Below are 22,062 nucleotides of genomic sequence, written 5' to 3' on the forward strand. Positions count from 1 at the left end.
TTGATATCATGACGATCACTCTAAAATAGTTTATTTTGGCATGCATATTAACACAAATGCTTAACTCTTTTATCCCCACTTTGAACAGGATTTAGTCATAAAGCACTTTGCTAATTGTCCCATTGTCTGTCCTATTCACATTTGTGCATCTCATGTCTGTTATGGCTTAAGAACATACATTTTATTTCCTGTGTGTACACCCATATTCTTCTTTTGAACCTCCCTCTCCCAAAACTCTACTGTATTGTTGTGTTACTAGCCAGAATATGTTCTATATCATAGTATGATCACCTGAAAGGATGTGTGACAGGGTATCTTTCTCTTAATCGGAACCGGAATGCAGTTTCAAATTTTATAAACTATGAATTCAATGTGTCAATACTGCCATCTCACACTCAAAAACAGAAGATGTAGTCACAATAGGCAATGGACACTTTCTACAGGCCACTTTCTACAGAATCAAACAGTATCATGCCACAACTATGGATCAAGGTCGGGTGAGAGAGCGAGAGAGAGAGAGAGAGAGCGAGAGAGAAAGAGAGAGAGAGAAAGAGAGAGAGAGAGAGAGAGAGAGAGAGATGGATAAACAGACATTCACTCATTTTCTCATCTTTTCAGAAATCATTCACGCAGTGTCTTTAATTCTTCAACACTTTGCTCAAAGGATGTTGGTCATCTTCTAGTGTCCATTTTTCCTTAGGGTTTTTTCTTCAAAATGTGTTTTTCCCCTTGGGCTAGGATAGAGGTGGGGTTCTACATAATGGAAAAAAACACACACAATTGTGAAAGCTCTTGCTGAGATGAGACGTTTGATTTGGCGTTCACACAAGCTATATTTAGCTACAGATGCAATCGTCTGTGAGGTTGCTTTTTCTTACCTGGTGTGCTTATCTTTTAGCAGGAATATGTTCTCACGGAGCCTGACTCTCCTCTTGGACCTACTGGCAGAGAAGAGGGGAATTAGTAATTGAAACTATGAGACAAGCAGTCCTAAATCAGTGCGGTTCTTCATACTGGAACATACGAAATAAAACAGTTTTTAGTAGATTTTCTGTTCGGATTATAATGGAGCAAACACGGGATTCCAAAAACCACTAATGTGAAAATTGAATCAAAATCATCATTAACTATGGTATTGATTCCAAGAGGCTTCTGTCGTTCTTACTATTGTGGGGAATAGTGTTGGTATTTGCTTCTGAAAGGCCAAATGTAAATAATGCTCCTCTACATTTGAACCTGAAAAAATTGAAATCCTGCTGCTTCAACTTTAAAGAAATAATTTGACATCATGGGAAATACACGTATTTGCTTTCTGATTGTCCCTACTGTAAATATGTTAGCTTAGCTTGACACATAAACTAGAAACAGAGGTAAAAAGCTACTGTAGCCTTGCTCCAAAGGCAACAAAATCTGCCTACCAACACCTCATGAAAGGTTAATTAGTGAGCTAACACAGCTTACTGTTTCCCCATTTCCAATTTTTCTGCTAAGATATCCAGCTATAGGTGGCGTCTTAATATTTACCCTGTTAGGCAACAAAGCAAATAAGCATACTGTGTAAACCCAAAGAAGTTCTATTTGTTAAAAAATAATGTTTTCCATCCTTTGTGTCAACCCACTATGTCATTGACACTTTCCTTGTATTTACACGTCTGTTTACATCTTCCTGACATGTTACTGAAACAACCAAAACTCCATCAGTCTGTTGTTCAGTGGGCATTTGAAAATATGTAAAATAGGTTTTCTAAATTTCCTTTATTTCCCTATATCTACACCTATAGCTATTTTATTGCTGAAAGACATAAAATAGCTCCAAATCCACGCTATACCTTTCACAATACTCATGTTTTTATGTTGTCTTTTCTGTCAACTCCTACCAGACTATGATAACACAACCAGAACATGTTTACGCTGATAATTTACATAACACCATTTTTAAATTTGTAAATGCTGTATTTCAGGTACTGAGTGAAACCACTATGGCAGCCTGGAAGAAAGGAAGTAGAAAACACATTGTTTGAAAAATGGTTATAGGTAGGTAAATGACCTAACCCTATATGGCTGGTTGATAAGTGATAGAGTCACCACTGATTTGCACACTGGAGCGACTCACTCTCTTTTTTGTCCAATAGAACCTATTTTATTTCTACGTCACAATATCAGCTTTTAACTCATCAAATGCTTTTGTCCTTGGCTTCGGAGACCCCTGACCAATCAAAGAGCAGCTAAACCTCCATATTTCAATGACCATCTTGGTCACTATTTTCACCTGTGAATTGAAGTGTAAATAAACAAAAAAAGTCAGCCTATAGTAACACAAATATACATGTAGTGTTATATTCTGCTGTGTTTCTGTATACCACATTTTACTTTAGGTATATTTGCAATAATTTGTTAATATACACGGTATCATTGGTTTAACACTTCTGCATAAATGCACATTGCTGTTTTTCTTACAAATGTTTTAACATGAAGAAACCCCTGTGTAATGCCTGATCCAGGCAGTGCTGCTTTCATGTTAATTCAGCCGCTGTGAGCTGCGTCTTCTCACCTTCGCTCTGAACTTTTCTCAGGGTGACGGAGGGGGTCGAGATGGCGGAGGCACGGAAGTTGGCAGGTAATGTTTCCGAGGAGTCAGAGGTCACGCCGCGGAGGTCCTTCTCTCGGAACATCTTCCTCCATGATGGTGACCGTGTAAATGTTTTTGTGCCGTCCTGTAGAGACCATGAAGACCATGAAACGCCAGTGATTAAAAATAACAGCACAGATATCTATTTCAGGGTCTTATTCATTATGCATTAGTGCGGTTTAACAAAGTAGTATTTGACAATGCAGGTTTTGTTGTGACAGTATACAACAGTTGCAGTTGTTTTTAGTCCTACAAGCTGTAACTAAGCAATTAAGGCTGGCGTAAACACAGCTGAACCTCTCTGGCATGCCAACAATTTGCCATGCAGTGTTACATGCACTGATGCCATAAAGGCTCTCTTTATAAGGAAGATCAATATTTCAGTCTGCTATTTTACCACTCTAGGAACTTATCCTGTAATGACACATGTTAAACAAAGGACAAACATTGAAAGGTTTGGATGGTTACAAACTGGTTACAATCAACACATATGCCTCTCCTGGCAGGAGTGATTATTTTGATAGATTTTTTACGGACAGTTGGCTGTGTCCTACCTCATCTGGCCTCCTCTCTGTTCCCATGGAGATGAGACCATTGTACTCCTTCTCTAAGAGCTGCCTCGCCTGAGAAAGATAGACAAACATAGTTTTAAGATCATAATTAAGATAATTTAAGAGTTAAAGATTAGGATTATTTTGGCATTAGGAAAACAGAAGGTGTGGCAATGAGAATTTCTGACAACAGTTGTGAGTACAAGTTGACGATAAAGGTGGTGCGCTGTGGAGTACCTGTGTGTTTTGATTTGGTATCTGGAGGAGGAGGGCCAAGTCAGTGTAGTCAAAGGTGTCATCTAGCGCCAGGAGGGCCCCGTGCACCCCGCTTTCTAAAAGGTTGTCGGCAAACTCTTTCAGACCGATAGCCTGCACCCAACACATCACTCGCTCATTGGACCACACCATTACATCTGTGGAGGACACAAAAAGGCAGTTATCACCATATCACTATAGACCAATACGTTTTGTAAATGCTCTGATATCATGTTCGAACAGAAGACAGGCCTCACCTAGATTATGGTGTTGACTCTCATCCCTCCTCCTCTCCAGCTCCTTTCTATCATAGTTCAAGCGCTTCAAACACATGATACCATAGTGAAGACTCACCCTGTAAGTGAAAAAGACACATTGCTTTAATTGTTATAAAAGCCGGCAGGTATATACGCTAACAAAGAGAGTGCAAAGAATAAGTAGAGAGATAATTTGTATGAAAGGCGGACTTTCACACCTGTGGAAACTGTCCACCATCTTCAGCTGGCCCCTCAGTTCTTTCTTGGTGAGGTGATCAAGCATTCTGGCATCCACCAGTGACTCCATGAAGTAGGAGCGGTATTGAGGAAGACCCAGGCTGGGCAGCCATTCGTTTCCCACCCACTCGTGGTTCATGTCTCCATAGGCCAGGATCTGGAGGATAGAGTTGAGAGGGGGGTGAGTAGAGTCAAGAAAACACCAAGTCTTCAGCTGTCTCTCCTTACTGTATACACTGCGGGCCAGCAAGCAATCATGCAAAGGATCCCTCAGTTGTGCCAATGAGGCATCACAGGTAACAGGAAACATGGGAATTCTGGGATGTCTATGATTTCTATACTGAGTTTAATTAGGGTAGACTGGAATTTGGAGTCATGATAGATAAGTGTCTCTTTCTAAAAATGCTCCCTTTACAAAGGCTTTATGAGCTGTCTCTAATGACTTTATTAATGTATTGTTAATCAATAATTTACTAATTAATCATATAATATAAAGGTTTATAACTAATAACAATAAGTTAGTTGTCCCATTTGGCTTTCATTATGTCTTAAACCATCTGACGAAGGACAGTTGTACCTTCAGCTGACAGAAAACAGGTTCAGCTGAAGTGTGCAACCCTTGGCTCTTCATAATTAACAGCTTACATGAGGAACACACAATTTGCCAGTTTTTATCAGTGTAAGGAAAATAAATAAATACTCAGTAAGTTATGTTTGTGGTTAAAGACAATTTAGTCTGTATATTTATATGTTAAGGCTTAGATGAATACAGCATATTATGATGATCATTTGTATACTGTCAGAAACTCACCTGGTCCCAGCTGAACTCCTTCTGCTCCTTGTGTTTCAGGCAGAGAAGAAACGAAAGAGAAAAGGGACGGAGAGTTGCAAAGAGAGGGAAAGATCACCAGGGTGTGGGGGAGTGTGTTTGTGTGTGTGTGTGTGTGTGTTATGGTGAATCAGAGTCAGGACAGAATGGAGAAGAAGAGAGGGAAGGCAAAGGGAGGAAATGTTTTGTTAGTGCGTGAGAATTAGTTGGAAAAACACTACATCAAAACAGATTTTGAGGGAATAGTAAGGGGAAGGTGTAGCCAAACATGCCTAATCAGAAACAAAGAAAAAGGAAAAAAACTCATCAATGTGAGACCTTTAGTAATATAAACAAGTCATGATGTTACATGCCTAAATACAGAAAATACTGTAAAAGTGTTTTTATCAGAACTGTCTGAGTCCAAGATCTATAAACGTAAAACAAAGCAATATGCTAAAATATTTAATTCTTTTTAGATTTGATATGAAATGTAATATTCTTACTGGCTTGGTGGCAGCAGTGAGAGACTCCATCTCAGCGTGTGTCATCCAAATATTACTGGTTGACTGTAATGAGAGTAAACAAATTGCAACATCAGTCTTCTTCCTTGACATGGGTGTGTGGATTTGTGAATGTCCCAGCTGTGTGAACAAGTGACTTGTGCGCTTACAGAGCGAGTGCTTGCAGGTGCAGACGGACTAGTGAGGGAGACCATTTCCTGGATGGCTAGGCGGAGTTTGAGTCGGTGTAGAGGGTTGCTGATGCCGATCTCCCTCTGGATCTCCGTGTCCGACAGATTTGCCATAATGGCGCCACTCTTCACGTTGGCACGGCACGCCGCCACATACCATGCTGGCATCCCTACCCACAGCTGGATGAACAGAGAGAAGACTGAATGATGATACTCAAGATAAAAATGTGTCACTTTTGTATTTGTTGCAAACAGACTGCGGAGCCCTAACATGACCCTATTATTAATATATTATTAATATTATTATTGAAAGTAACCACAACCCTTAGATTTATCCTAGTGAAGATTACTGAATAGATTTATCTATCTATCTACAAAAACGCATTAATGATAGGGTGTCATGAGGTACCTCAAGCCACGTAACAACAGTCGGGCCATCCCATGAGGCGAAAGGCAGACCCTGGCGACAGGCTTCCTCTAACAGGTCGTGTCTGGCAAGGAGAATGGAAAACAGACGTTTAGCAAAGATACTTTTCAATCACTTTACCACTGTCTCCTTTAAAAATAGAAAATCACACTGAACTTGAGATGTTAAATACCATGATATTATCACCTTGCAGCACCACAAGGGTATATCTTTTGAAATGATTGGCACCAGGGATAACAAGTCCAGGTATGCTTAGTGTCATGCTCTACCAACCAGCACCTGACTACAGGAGGGTTAAAAAATGTGTGAATTGTGGAGAAGTGCGTGGAAAGATGAAGGATCTCACTTCTTTTTGCTGCGGCGGTCTTTCTCAACTGTTCCAGTCCCAAGTTTAGCCAGGCCTAACGGGTCAGCTGAACCCAGATCATCAGAGGGTGTGGAGGCTGGGAAGGTTTAGGTTAAAATAATTACTTCATGTATTAGTGTCAATGATGATGATTCTCTTATTGTAAACAGATATATTTGTGAGTTATATAACAAAATGGCGTTAGTTGCCAATCTGTTCACAGACCCAGTGAGGCAGACTCCCGCCCGGATGCACCGATCCTCCCCTTTTCCTTTTTGCCAAAGAGTCGACCGATAGACGACTTGATGCTTTTCTTTTTGCTGGCTTTGTGGAGGGAATCCTGGCTAGCAGTGGTGGAACCGTCAGCAGAGAGACTGAGGACAGAGGAAGGAAAAACAGAAAGTGACATCCGCATGGACAATGAGCGTATATCAGGGCTAGCTTGTTAGCCAAATAAAGTATTCATGAGTAAACCTTCACAGGGAGTACCTGCGAAATTCACGGAGGTCATCGAGGCCTGCCCCGGGGTGAGTGTGTGTCATTCGGTCCAGTCGCAGGGCTCGAGGGACAGGAGGGTTGGAGTCAATCAGGGCAAGTGCTCTGCATTCTTCACCATCTTTGCTATTCTGCAAGATGGAAAGAGTTGGGTGAATTTACACAGCATCTTCTTAAATTATCCTCATTTAAAGCACATTTTTAGCTTGAGCTATATCACAACTTTAACACAGTACCTGTCTGTCGGTCTCCCTAGCAGGGGAATGTGGCAGGCGGGGGGTGGAATGTCCAGAACTAGGTGGTGAGGGAGACGCCAACGTGGAGGAGGTGATGGAGGGAGTCATGTAACCCCTGCCAACGCTGTCCCGTCCTCCCAGCGAGGAGGGTGGAATAGGTGGGGCATCAAGGGCCACGCTGCTGACTCTGCTCTCGATCTCTTCTGCCCTCAGCTCTGTGCTCTCCTTTTCCTCCTGAATCAGCCTGGGAGGAGATGAGAGCATCTCAGGGTTTTAGAAAGCATCTTTTTGAAAGTAAGCTAAAATATTGGTTGCCCAAATGGCATTAAGATCTCAAATTAGTCTCATAAAAGGCTAACTGAATAGACATGATACTCACTTTATCTCTTTATTGATGGCCTCCAGTTGCTCCTGTAGCATGATGGCTAAAGTCTGTACATCTGTCTGTCCGCTGGGAGAGAGGAGCTCCGACCCAAACAGAGTCTCCCTGTCGTCCTCGTCGTCAGAGCAGCCACCCTCCCCACCCTCAAAGCCGTGACCAAGCATGGTGCCGCTGTCCCACTCTCCATACTGGAAATAAGGAAAAACGCAGAAAATTGATAATCCTAATAACAAATTATATTGTCATTATCCTCATCATTATTGTCTTAGTGTGAGATCAATACCTTGTTACTGTCGTCTCTAGGTGCCCCCCACCGGCCTCGGTGTGTGCGCCTGACCACCACCCCGCTAGAGGAGTTGCTGTAGCCGGACGGTAGTGAGCCTCCACCCTGGGGATACCGCAGCTCAGAGGAGCTCCCTGGAAGAGATCGTCGAAAAAGGGTGGAGGGAAGGGAGCTCACGCTGCCCGCTCTATGTTGAGAAAGAAATGCATTAAAATAGTTGTGTCCATTTGAATACAAAATATAAACAGGTCAAGTCTGTGTACTGTATGTGTGTAATTTAAATACTTGTTGGCAAAAACAACACCCTCTAGGTACAGTAGGAATAAATACTTTTAAAATAGATTTTAGTGGAAGTTCATTACAACTAAACAAGCGAGTAAACATAACTGTGTGCTCAGAAAGGGCTTTGCATATATATAGTATCCCTTGGGAGACTTTGTTTTTATTTGGGCATTTACAAAATGTAGGACACATTTTATAAATAAATTCCCTTTAAGGTTCATTGTGCCTAACCTGGAATAAGAGGAGCCAGGCCTGCCTCTCAGTTGATCCAGCTCCAGCTGGATTCGCTCCAACTCAGCAAGGAGCTGCTCCTAAAGCACAGAGGAAACAACCCAATGAAGGAGTATTTGTTAAACATCGCGTCTCTTGTTTGTTGGGATAAGTAGAATTCTTGGAAAGATTTGGATATTTAAGAATTAAAGGTCATATTCTGCAAAAACAGTGCTGTTGAAAACTGGATCATGCACAAGATGATTAACACCCTTGACCTCTCACACACAGAATATAAGAATAAACTGATAACATTGCTGAAAAAGTGAATACCTTATTAGCTATAAGATCATCCTGGATTTTCTTCATATTGGACAGTTCCTCTGAAAGAGCATTCTAGCAGAGCAGAAGAAGGAATATTTACTTTTGCTTATTTTCCATTATATTGCAAAATACTCTGCAAGACTAATTAGTCTTCTTGTTACCTTCTCCTCTAGTGCCGCCATCCTCTCTTTGAGGTGGAGCTGTAGTCTCTCATTGGACTCAGACAGAAGCTTGTCCACTGTATCTGAGAGGCGTTTGTTGTGTTCATCGTTCATCTTCTCCCTCTGCCTCGCCTAGAATAACACAGCAATAAGAGAGGTGCTCAAGATAAAAAAAAAAGTGGACAACAAACTTCAAATTAGCTTAAATTAGGAAATATAGCCAAGCAGAAAAATAAGATTTTACCCTCTGCAGCTCTTGGTTCTTCTCCTCAAGTTGAGCTTCCATTTGCCGTAGTCGCTCCTCAAAGTTTCCATGCCGCTCCTCTGCCTAAATTAGAAGTAACATAATTTCCGGATGCTCATTCAAGCCTGTAGCTGATGCATTCATTTACTAAAAATAGATCCAAATACATTTTTGCTCAAACGTGGCACATGATTATCCGATTCTTTGATTAACCGATGGAAGCTATGAAAGCGTACATACAGTGTTAACGCAACACTAAAATAACCCAACCTTTAAATGTAACTACCAGGACTGAATCTGAGTGGCAGGTGGTCTGGTCAGTCGGGTACAACAAGTGATTGTGCCGGACTCAAAGTACCTTGTTGAGAGCAGCAACCCTTTGGGCGAGCTGGGCCTCGATCTCAGGCAGCGTCTCTGCCCTCTGTAGGGTCTGCTGCAGCTTCTGCTTGGCTTCATCTAAACGTTCCTGTAGCTGTCTGTTCTTCTCTTCACTCTGGAAACACAGACCAAAACACACATGTACAGTACCTGTGACTGAATATCAGTTCAAAAATGAGTCTTGCACCTAATATCATTGCTAGAGATAATGACACTTGCATACATTTTTACACTATTTTCTGACCATTTTATTCTGAATGTAGCTGGATACTGTATTATTTGAACCACTCCTTACCTGTCTGTGCAGTGATTCCTTGCTGGCCAGCTCATTTTCCAGCTTGTCTTTGATATCATGGAGCGAAGTTGCCTCCCTCTGCGCGCTGAGGTACCTGCATTTAACACCAATACACCAACAATTAGAGCTGAAGTTTTCGGCCAACATAGCATGATATTTGAGATTTTATGCAAGGGTCTAATTTCTACTGGCAATTCCATTCATTAAAGTACCACCACACCATGTCCTCTAACTGTCAAACTGCCAAAATTCAGATGAAGAAGCACTGAGTTGATCAAAAGTGTTAAAATGCTCATTTGAGTTGCTTTAATTAATTACTCTATGCTCACATCATTTAGTTTTGAAAACATTAGCAAGTGAATTGCAGACTTTTCTGCCCCTTTGCAACATAGAAGCTGCCCAACCCTTTTTGGTGGAGGTTGTTGGGGGTGTATGTAATTTAAAGGTTCTTATGTAAATCATCTTTAGACTGTATGAAGAGGTGTCAGGACACCTTTGCAACACATTTCTAGCCAACAGGTGAAAAATAAGTTCCTTCTTCTATGTTCTTTACAGCTGATGTATTAAACTATTAAAGAAAAAAAAGGAGTGACTCCTCCCTAAAACTCAGAATAGATTACTCAAACACAGCAACTGTTACCTGCGTTCTAGTGTTGTAATCCTTTCCTCCATGTCCTCCCTTTGGCAAAGGGCCTAGAGGAAGCAAAAATGTATCATGGAAAAAATGACGTGCAGTTAAGGATTTCAAGATAAACATTAGATATACTTCCTATTACAGAATTATGTCATAACTAATGGCAATAGAAACAGGAGGAGAACATTTGAATGTGTGAGTGGCCTGTATACAGTAAGCAGTAAATTGTTATACTGTAGAAGTCTAAAATTCTTTCTGCATTAATGTTAGACTTCCGTAGCTGCAGGAACACAATAAGCAATTTTCAATAATTTCGGCAATAATTTCTCTTATGTACTATCTATCTCAATACCCTTTCAAATTAATGCATAATACTACTTCTCCAACATATGCCCATTGTGTTAAATAATTATAGAGTCCCGGGAATCATAGGGAAATCAGGGTCTTGGCTGAAAAGAGACAGCTTGGCCCTACAGACCTCTTTCACTTCCCTTTGGAGCTTCTGATTGGCCTCCTCCGACTTCGTCACCTCCCTCCTGGCGGCCGCAAGCTGTTCCTCTATTTCCCCAACCTGAGGTGACGCCACAAAGGGACACAAGATGACACAGATTGAACCTACGTGAGTCAGCGTTAACTGCTACAAAACTAAGTGTAAGTAGACACTACAAGTGATTCATTACAAATGTTTGTATGCTGAGAGTCTGACGCATTAAACACAACACGCAGTAAACTACAGACAGAATGTGCTTCTCTTCAGTTTTCTCTTAAATCCTTTCATCCTGGGACTAGACTGCCCAACAGTTTGTAAGTTAGGTATCTTCACCTAAATGCTTATACTAAGGCCCATTACACATGTCTGACAGTGTTTGGATAGTGGTACATAAAGTATGTATGTGATAAAAATTCAAATGTCGTTTTATTGTACATTTAGCAGTATAATTAGGGCTTTTCAAAGCAGCTGCAATAGTCTAACTCGCCACAAGAGGGAAGAGGGAGACCAGTAGATGTACCAAACATAGATCCCCTCCCTCTTAGGATATTCTGTTGGTAACCTTTGGCTCTTCTTACCGGTGAGCCAGTGTTTATTACATAAACTTAATAAAACAAATGCAGTTAAAGTTCAGATATGCTTATTGTCTTGATCTAGTCTTCAGCCAGCAGCCAGTTAGTTAAGCTTAGCATGATTGGGTTTAATATGTATTAACTGGAACATTTTGGCCTAGATTTCAAATTTAACCATAATACTGCATGCAAACACCAAATATCCACTTAAATAATTGAAAATGTCCCCACTTTGCACAAATGTCATATTTGTCTTCACCATGGCAGATAAACAGAAACACACACTTACTTGCCGACACATGAGGGCCAGCCTCTCTCTCAGCTGGGAGAGTTCAGCTCTCTGCCGCTCTATCTCTCCTTCTCGCTGTCTCTCCAGCTCGCTATCTTCCAGGCCAGTGGAGGGACCATTGGGAAGTCGCTGGAATAATGGCAATATAGAAAAACAAAATGAGAGTGATGACGAAAAATAACCAGCTAATCAGTTGAGGTGGTAGCTCAAGTAAATTACATGTCAATAAGGTAAGATCTGGAGTTAAAATCACACTGACACACCATGGTACCCAAACATCTACTTTTCTACAGACTTTCTGGACGCTAACACATACACAAAAACAACTGGAACCAACATGCATAAAACCCTCCCTTACATCTTTCCCGACGTCCACCCCTTGTTGACGTCTTTTAATTTGGTCTCTTAAAGAGATTACCTGGAAAGGGGGAGACAAAATGGATAGACAATACAAATAAATGCTTTTTGTAGGCACTGAGCTAAATCATCCTAAAAATGCAAAAAATCATTTGCATTGGACTTTACCTCTTGAGAAGATGCTGCAAGTTGGTCTTCTAACACAGACACCCTCTCGAGGGCCACACGGAGCCTCTCTCGAACCTGTGGGGTATGCAATGACCGATCATCATGGAGTTCACAAGTTAGGATTCAAGCTGCATTTGTATTGCTTAAAATGTTTTGGTCTTTTACTTTCCTAAAGTAACTACATCTTGACCTTTCTGATAAGCTTGATAGAAAGAGCAAGTTACAAGGCGATGGAGCCAATTAAACAGTTCATAAGAGGCCAAAACAAGGACATCCCTCCAGAATTTTTTGACAAAAGGTACGTTAGGTATTTCTGTGCACTGCATTGCCATTCAAAACCCCACACCAGTGGCAACTTTTTCAGTAAAAGTAAAAAAATAATTCATCATTAAACTTACTCCTACTTGCAGTGAAGTGTGGGAAGAACATTTTAGAGCAGCACATGATCATATGAATGCTCAGAGAAGGAATGGAAAATGGATTTACGCTTTATAAGAAAGCAACAGCTGCATCTTGTGAGCTAAAATTATCCTATTCGGATTTGTACTATTATTTATTTATACAATATATCATTATGTCACCATAACTAATGTTGAACAAGTAACTTTAAGTATCAAATAAATTGTAATGGTGTAGAAGTAGACTATAAAGAAGCATAAAGTGAGTAAGTAAGTAAGTAGGTAAGTAAGTAAGTAAATATGTTATTAGGTAGACGAGGCTATGTCTAAATTGAACTTAAGTAGCCTACAGCACTTGCATAAATGCATAGTCCAGCCCTGCTATTACACTAACAGACTACAGACTCATTTGGAGTTCTCTTAAATTTAATAATATTTCTAAGTCAAAATATATTGTATCAACAGTTTTTCCTTAACATTAGCAACATTAGCATAAATTTAACATTTGTTTCTGGTCACCTGATGAATGTAAGTCCAATATTCACTCTCCTTTTGGCTCTCTTTTTATCTTTACCATGTCTTTAGAGAAATATTTGGCTCCTTAGCTGTTCAATGCTCCACTATGTTCCCCAGCTAACTCCCAAATTGTCTGTTTGCCATTTGGTGATAGATCAGCTATCTTAGCATAGAGTAAAAGTAAAGCGGCTGCCTGCGCCCGAAAACATTGGATCTGTTGTTAACTCAAACATATGGATCATCGCTATTTTAAGGTAGAGTGTCATTGAGAAAGGATTTAAATTTTTTCACTTTCAGCAGTTTGAACAATGCAGGCCCTATTTACCATGCAAAAGACAACAGTTTGACCCACCTTCTCATCCAAAGCCTTGTGATGCTCAAACAGAGACTTGAGGGCCTTAAGGACCTCCACCTCACTGGAGACCCCCGCTGGGGACTGAGCTTGTCTTTTCACCACCGTCATCCTAAGACTGCGCTCATGGCGAGACACCAGGCACTCGAGGTGTTCCAGCAACAACTAAAGTGTGAGTGAGTGGGTTGAAGGGGAACGAGACGGGGAGGTGGCAGAAGAATGAAGGTGAATGCAGAGAGTAAGGGAGTTTGACATACAGGGACAGAGACATGGAATGTTCAGAGAGGGGCAGAGGAGTGAAGGGTTTTAAGAGTGACAATGAGATGGAATTGGGTGGAGAGAAGAGCACCAGGTAGCAGAAATGAAGGAGTGAGTGGGAGAGATAAGGAGCAGAAACAGACCCAAAAGGAGTCACAAAGAGAAAATGTAGAGGAGAAAGAGGAAGAGAAGGAGGAAAATGACCCAGAAGCAAATGAAACAGTGTCACGCCCACAATGGGTGAGGAAGATAACACAGAGGCTGTTACAGTGCTAATAAGCAAAATGGCCGCTAAACATCTTACACGTGTGTTGTTTCTCTCCGCCTTGAGCTCAGCAATCTCCTCCTCCCTCTCCAGAAGCTGCTCCCGGCAAACGTTCAGGTCTTTAGTCAACACAGCAAACTCCTGTGGAACAACAAGCTGTTTTCAGGGGCAAAGAAAATACACTGTTTAAATGTATAGTTTTAATATAATGGAAATGGTCTCTGTTCACCCGCTTGAGTTGCGATAAGAGTTTAAAGGAACTAATAATAATTCAAGCCTGACAAATCTAGCGACTCTGAAAATGAAATAGAGTTGGCTTCTCGCAGCACATATAACTGGACATATAGCACTAAAAATATGCATAACCAAAGTCCTCCAGAAACACATTGTGGAACACCTGAGACCAGGAATGTAGCGAGACTCACATGATGTAAACCTTAACAATCACGTAAATCACTGACACACTTCCTACCACCACTCTCTTTCTCTCGCTTATCCTCCTCTGTGAACTTGCATTTATGGATGGATTACATCACACTGTTACACAATGGCTCCGCACTGGGATGCACAAGAGAGACCCCCAAATACACAGCGTCGCTACTCATTTACAACACCGCTGGGAATACATTTGCAACTCCTGTACAAGGCTTAAAACGCAAAGTGCAAACAGGAGAGCGTATCTTACATGATTTTCCTTAACAAACAGCATCCATGGTCAGGGATTTCTTTATGTCTCCATGAAACACCTTCACAAACTTCAGCTTATAATTGCTGTTCATCAGAGAAAAAAAATAATGAACAGATGTTTACAGTCAGGATTACCTGCTTTATGATTGAAAAACAGTTGAAAGTAGACACATGAAATGGATCTGTGTTTGCACGAAGGATCGAGGAGAAAAAAAGACAGCAAAAGGTCTACAGATGGTGACACAGTGGGTCCACTGGCTCTTGTTTGGATAGGGGTCAGCTTCTCGGTTGGCCTACCTTGTGTACTTATTGTTTTCTTTTCTATTTCATCTCAATCTATAGAACTCTAATATGTTCAATGAATCGGCACCCCTGCTTTATAATGTACAAAGAAACTTAGTTATATAAAAGAAAGACAAATTTCCAATGCTTTTGACTGGTATGTGTTATCTGCAAATTTATAACAATTCACAAGTTTTGTACACAATATCATAAACACCTGTACATTCAAATCGACAAATACTAACAATATAGAGTTTATAAGGTTTAATTGTTTGTTGAAATAGCATCTGAGAGATATATAGGGCTGTAACTAGTGATTATAATGTCAAACATTAGTCAAAGTCATAAAGTCTAAGTTAACAGCTTCAAATGACTTGCTTTGTTGGACCCACCACTCCAAAAGCACAACAATATTTTAACAACAATAGCTTTCTTTCTGCTATATTTTATTATTATTTACTATCGCATAAGACAAAGATATGCAGCAAATGCGTTTTTGCTTGAAAATAACTTAAATAATAGTTGCTGACTTTTATTTCTTTCGATAATCTTGCTGAATTTAGCTCCAGATGTGATAATGAAATGTTAGTTGGGGTGTTGTTTTGTCATTGTCTTGTAAATTTGCACCAAATATTTTAGGAAAAATTGGAGCGCAACATAACAAATTTTATTGTACTTGATTTCGTAAGTTTTTATAAGAGTGTATCCACTTCTTGTAACAATAAAAACAACACATGTTATGATATTGAGAGTAGCTCTGCCGACTCAACACACACAGTGCAAGTTTGGAATCATCTAGTCATTATCGGTCTCCTTTCACATTTTAATCAAACTTAAATCTCAGTAAAAAATACATTTCTGACTTGAAATAATGCCAATGACTCTTGATAATGTACTAATACAGGATCGGTCGAGTCTGAGATGACATTTATCAAAAAGCGCAACATGTGCACAAGGAATCTGAGTGAACTGTATTCAGTCAATTTGTGCTGACACATTTCAGAAGCTGACGAAAACACAAAGGGACCTCGCATATAGCGCTGACAAGACAGGAAAATGTGACAGCAAACTATACATACTGTAAACACAGTTTGCACAAACTGAGTTTGGGATGTGTCCTTGCAAAAGAGGAGAAAGCTGTTCGTGTTAGAAATGTAGGATAAAATCTTCAATTTCCAGTTATTGTTAATAAGCAATTTCAGTTAACCAAAGAGTATTCCAAGAAAATCAAGTCTTCTTTAACTTAAGATGAGTCTATTAACAGATTAGCTTCCAGCATCATTAATCATCCACTAGCAACATGGCCAATAAAATAAAACCTGATCACACGTAAGAGGAAAAGTGCGGATACATCTTAGACTAAACATCCAGAAGATGATAGGAACATGAACCCTTCATTACTAGAAACAACATTAGTAAGGAAAACTCTGAAGATGCAGAGGGGGAAGTATTTAACATCCACTTTCTCTGCATGAATTGTCACTGCAAAGGATTACTGTCTCAAGCTCGCTTCACCAAGAAAAACACGCTTGTACATAACTAAACACTGATATCACAGAGGATAGACCATGTTACCTCACATGGAGGAGTATTCAACGTACTTCTATCAGCCAAAATACAGACTTTCCCTTTCAAACAAGGCTGATTACTCCATACACATATGCACAGATTGTAAATACACACAGTTGTACCTGTGGCAGAGCGATTGACAGCTGCCTCTGAAGTGACTCCTTTTCGTGGCCGAGTTCGCGGAGGCGGAGCTGGGCCGTTCCCAGGCAATCCTGTGTCTCCCTCAGGTTCTCCAGCAGCCTCTCCCTCTCAGTCAGCATGTTGACCATTAACGACTCCAGGTTCCCTGTGCTGCCTCCTTCGTCTCCACCGCTTCTGGCCTCCCTCCCACCGAAGCCTGCTCCTCCGATCACACCTCCGGTCCCTCCGACTCCGGCCCCGGCAGGTGAGGCAGGGCCCCCACCGGTCCCACTTCGCCCATCCTCAGAAATGGTGGGCATCACCTCGCACATCATCATGAGATTGTGGCGTGTGTGTCAAGTTTATAAAGAAAAACTAAATGGAGATTGTGCATGCAAAATGTCTGTCTTTGCCTTTTTATAAGATTGTACTAAATGTTGGATGTACAAAATATAAATCTTTACATCTTTACTTTTCCAAAAATATCATTCCTTTGGTCTGCATATTTTTCTCTGTTTATTGCCTTTATGTTTTTTCTCCAACGCTCTTTACGTCTTTGCTCACTTGTCTTCCCATAAAGTCCCAACCTGCATGGTATGTGATCAGAATGCTTATGTGTTCTTGTGTTATGCAAGAGGAAGGAGTATCTACGGGTAAGCCGTTCTGTGGGTGGCTGGGATTGACGGAGGGTGAGGAAGGGAAGGGGTAATGGGGAAATAAGGGATAAAAGAGGGCCGATGCTCCTAAATTGTGTCCACGAGACAGAGCTCCTCACAGCACCAGGGGTAAGAGCTGAAAAAAAGAGCAGGCATGGCATTAGATCCCCCTTAATAAACTTCACTATAACAAATTAGAAATTATATTATTAAATGAGATAAAATATTTGAGTAACATAGAGAGAGAAACATTTTACTATTACAGTTTAATTTATTTGCTGCATGACATTCTGTGTAAAGAAATAGTTTAGCATTTTGGCCAATACACTTTCACTTTACAATTTGGTTTCTTGCTGAGAGTCAGCAAGAAGATCGATACCACTTTTGTGTCTGTCCGTTAAATATAAGACCAAAGGTAAACAAAATTTGCCCACCATCACCTGTTTAATCCATTTTTTTCTCTGTTTTAATGCTAAAATAATCGAATCCACAGCTGGCTGTAACTTTACCGTATGTTTGAAAGACAGATATAAAAGTAGTATTGATCTTCTCATCTAATTTATGGCGAGAAAGTGAAAAAGCATACTTCCCAAAATGATAAGCTGTTGCTTTAAGGCATCAGTCACTGTGATCTCGGTCAAATTTAGAGTGACTTTAGCACCACTGGAAAAGTTAAAATGCTAATCCTAATAATAAATGCAAGATAATATTTTAAAATTGTTCTTATTCTCAGTTTTTCTAACAAACTAAGTATGTGACTGTGATTCAAATATGTTTTGTCAAATTAGTTTTGTTGTAAATTGTATGCATACTCTAACTTATAAGGACTCTATCTCATGCTGCAAACTGTGGGCCAAAATTATATGGATTTAGGCAATCAGCATTATTATAGTGCGTCATGTCCCTCTCTTCTTTCCTACCTTATCCTTTAATGTCTAGCCTACAATAAGCAGGTGCTTGCACTGGCCTTTATGCTTTTAAGTGGTTTGGACTGATTTAGTGCCCCATTCAGGCTTCTGTACGTCAGTGAAACTGGGCAGCGCAATACAAAATGTCTTTGTCCTACCAAAATTATCCATTTTGTGAATCAAACATAGTTAGCACATAGGCCTCTTTAGCAGTGAAAACGGGTCTTGCCATTGGTCTTATTATTAATATATGGACGTACGGAACCAAAATGGGGACTGCTTGCTAGTAACTGGAGGCCTGATACAGCTCGAAATTAGCTCCTCATGCTGGTGAGCTGGCTAGAGTACTTGGCAAGCTCATTGTATGTCCCACTAAAAAAACGTCCTTCCTTCCCCGCTCCACTAATGGATAATCACTGATGCAAGAATGAACTTGCATTGACTGGATTTCCTTAAAATATAGTTTAAGAGTTCCAATTTAAGAAATGCTTCCAACTGCTCTGCCACACTAAAGGCTCTGCCACACTGTAGATCCCTACAGTATTAATCATAACACTGTACTGCATCATCATAGGTGAGAGTTTAACCCAGATGCAGCCTTCAAATTAGCAATGACTTGCTAATATTTTGCCAACTTTTACAAAGACCAAAGATACTTATCAGGATCATTAACTTTTTAAATGGAAAAATACATTTTTGGTGGGACATATTTAGCATTGGGTGACTCTAAACGAGCCACATTTTTGCCAATTTAAAAAAATTGTTGATCAAACTATGCCAAGTATCTCTGATGCTTGTTCAGGCTTTTTACCAAGGGTTGTTGTTGTAGAGCAAAGACTACAACAGCTTCTGACCACTACTTTGTTATCCAAACTACCCAAAATATCCTCCTGAAATGAGTTTGAGATGTACCTTTAAACACCTGATATACCTCTCCTGCTAAAGTACAGGGTGGCCCGCGAGAAAAACTTTCAACAACTTATCTTGGGATGATTGCTCATCCGGCAGCTCTTCATTAACTCAGCAGGGGCAACAGAAAACAAGGTAATGTGATTACAGCAGACTGTTGTACGGTAATAGTTCACTATATTCTGTGCTGGAAAAACAGAAGCGTTTGTTGTATCCTGATTCAGTACAGGCAAAACATAACTTGGCAGCCTGCAGTTTTGACTGAGGTGTCAGCTGTGAGGTTACTGGACCTGATGCATCAAAATGACGCTCGTTATCATGCCATAACGTTGCAGCTTTATGAGCATTATTGAGAACTTTCCTCCTCATTCTTCCAGCCATAGAAATTTGTGAAATGAGAGAGGTAGCTTGAAAACAATGGGCAGGTGATAACATGGTTCTATAATGAGCTACTGTACAGCTACATTAGCAAGCGGCTGCATTGGATCCATTGGTGTAATGGGTGCTTGTGTCACTGTGACCACATTAGATCGATCAAGTGTGTGTGCGTGTCCACACATGTGGGTGTTTTCATATTATGATTGCCTTAATCATCACCATCATCACCATCATCATCCTACACAGGCCCACAAAATCCTGCTTAAATAGCTGCCTACCCTGGAGAAGAGAGACTGTCTTTGCAGTATTTGGTTGCTACATAACCAATTAGGACAAGGCCCCCAATTAGGCTGAGTATCATGTTACTAAATATTCTCTGCCTCCGAAAAATGGTCAAAGGGAAAATGCCATAGCCTTGTGTTTGCTTGTAAGAGAGCGGGATCAGACACTGGGGCGGGGAGATGGGTCTGCAGGCTCCCAGAACCGCCGACAATTAGAAATAAAGAAAGAGGGTCTCCGCGGTCGTTTTTACATCCTGTTACACGTTAAAGCCCCTTCCCGGCGTAATAATGCACGTATACCGGATGCATACTCTACATTTCAATAAAAAAGCAGAGCACATTGCGACCCCCCCCCCCGCCTCATTGAATCGATAAGTGATTGTCGGCAACTGGGCAGAGGGAATGAAAGCACCAGGATCGGGATTAACGCGCTTTTATTTGCGCTGGCATCCACACTGCACACTGGGCTAATGGGGAAATGACGAGGCTCTCCAGATGGCAGGTCTGTGCTGTGGCTACCTCCATTTCTGTATGTATGGAGGAAAGACCATTCGATGCTATGCGCACGATCGCGCAAGAGCACGCACGCGCACATATCTACATTCTCATAGTGAAAAAGCTTAGTAGGCTAGTGGATATCTAATTGGCTCTTCGTGTGTTAAAATGCATTCGAGCAAAGGGGAGAAAGATGAATCTCTTCTTTAGAGATCGACAGAGACTGTGGAAAGCATCACGTCAGGAGGATGGCAAAAAAAGCACATCGCACATTTTCAGTAATGGGGCCTGCCCTCTCCAGACATTATAGACTTATGAGCAAGTCCATGCACCCAGTGACAGCAGGGACACGAGCTACGAGGGTTGACTACAAAGCTCCCAACGGCAAAGCGCTCATAGCCATGATTAACAAGCAACACATAGTAGGCCAATATACAGTGGTATCGTATTTCTCTCTTTCTCTCTCTCTCTCTCTCTCTCTCTCTCTCTCAAGTAGCTAACCACCTCACCTAGCTGTATGCAAACGGGAGCGAGCAAGCGCGCCCTAAATAAATCGTGCGGAGTGCTGCCAACACACCTGTCAATGCCTGACACTGACATAGGCGCCGAGCGTTGCATAGTCTCTCTAATATTTGCCGCTATTCAAATAGTACCCCCTCCCTCCCCTCTCTCTCTCTCACACACACACACACACACACACAAACACAAACACACACACACACACACAATCACACACACACACACACACACACACACACACACACAGGCTACCCCCCCCCCCCAATCCTTCACAACACAATGTTAGGTGTCACACACACGCATTTATCATTACATTAGTGCATGCATATTTCTCTTCCGCGTCTTCCGATGGATATCCTTCTCCCTCATAATGGAAACTGGGTGGCAATGGGGCGGTGTGAAGTTGCATCCTTACCACAGTCATGGCTGGGAGCCTGTAGTATCCCTGTTTGATGTTAAATATTCCTTAGGTCCATTCCAGCGGATCGTGCATCGGTGTCCGTGCCCCTCATCCAAAACCGAAGTAAAGCTTTCTGTAGCTGTGTGTTTTTTTTCTTTCTCTCTTTTTCCACATGTAAACGGCGAGGAGGGGGCACGCGGAGAGAGACGATACGCCACCTTACCACTGACTCCCCCTCTGTCGGATTGGAAGGTAATGGGTCTTAAAGAAACATTCTCTCAGCATTCTCCGCATCTCTGTGATTTACGCGCGCGCCACGCACTCACGCGCACTCGCAGGCCAATCAAACACCTGATTATTTATACAGCGTGTTTGCACATTAGAGACTAACTAACTGACAGACATTTTACCTGCAACTAGTCGATGATGCATTCAAATTCAAATTATTTTGTACATCATAAAGCAGAATTTCTGCAATGTATTCCTGCAAAACAAAGCTTGTAGGCCCAACTTCAGACCATGAGAAAAACCTCATGTGGGAATTAGTATCGATTATTCTGATTCATTCTGTACACAAATATGTCAATAATAAAACTTTATCAGGATTTCTTTTATGGAAGTTGTTCCCATGAGTCACAGTTTTTGGGGTCATATTTTCCCAATTCTAAAGCATGCCGTTCAAGACATGAATACTGTATGTTATAAAATGACACAAGCTCCTTAAAAAGTAATCATGTATGCCTTAACTGTCTGTAGTGCAGGACATGCATGCCACAAAAATTCTATCATTGCAGAAATATGATTAAAGTGAATGTCGTAAATCTCAATGCAAACTGGTAGCTATTAAATGCATTTGGAGAACATGGATCCTGAATTAAAATGTTAAGAGTGATGTTGCATTTGTAAACAGATAAGCAGATCTGTGTGTGTGTGTGTAAGTGTGATTATGTGTGTGTGTAGCCCAGTAAACATAAGGTGGTGCTGTCTTTAAGAGAGAGAGAGCCTGGGAAGGGGTGATGTAATGTGCTCTCAGACAATGATGTCATCGACTGAGACACAGCAAGG

General features: G+C 41.0%; 1 protein-coding gene across 4 annotated transcripts; it reads right to left on the reverse strand.

The window, feature by feature from the left end:
• Positions 1-72: 72 nt before the first annotated feature.
• On the reverse strand, positions 73-21,288 carry LOC117936992 (liprin-alpha-3-like). 4 transcript variants are annotated; one of them, XM_034860591.1, is made up of 32 exons: positions 21,013-21,285; positions 16,454-17,243; positions 13,833-13,934; positions 13,271-13,435; positions 12,005-12,079; positions 11,838-11,897; positions 11,480-11,608; positions 10,607-10,699; positions 10,135-10,187; positions 9,495-9,588; positions 9,180-9,314; positions 8,822-8,905; positions 8,578-8,709; positions 8,426-8,488; positions 8,114-8,193; positions 7,601-7,787; positions 7,315-7,505; positions 6,936-7,179; positions 6,694-6,830; positions 6,430-6,578; positions 6,205-6,301; positions 5,841-5,922; positions 5,411-5,611; positions 5,244-5,306; positions 4,741-4,767; positions 3,911-4,086; positions 3,693-3,790; positions 3,418-3,593; positions 3,184-3,252; positions 2,552-2,714; positions 879-938; positions 73-753 (listed from the first exon to the last, which is right to left on the reverse strand). In XM_034860591.1, exons 2-31 carry the CDS (start codon positions 16,787-16,789, stop codon positions 895-897), a joined length of 3,705 nt encoding a protein of 1,234 aa, XP_034716482.1. In that variant the 5' UTR covers positions 16,790-17,243; positions 21,013-21,285; the 3' UTR covers positions 73-753; positions 879-894. The 4 variants fall into 4 exon arrangements, with proteins under 4 accessions (XP_034716482.1, XP_034716481.1, XP_034716483.1 ...); XM_034860590.1 differs by having other exon boundaries at positions 879-941; XM_034860592.1 differs by lacking the exon at positions 11,838-11,897 and having other exon boundaries at positions 879-941; positions 21,013-21,286.
• Between the last annotated feature and the right edge of the window lie 774 nt (positions 21,289-22,062).

Source organism: Etheostoma cragini, chromosome 21 (genome assembly GCF_013103735.1).
Source record: "Etheostoma cragini isolate CJK2018 chromosome 21, CSU_Ecrag_1.0, whole genome shotgun sequence".
NCBI lineage: Eukaryota > Metazoa > Chordata > Actinopteri > Perciformes > Percidae > Etheostoma > Etheostoma cragini.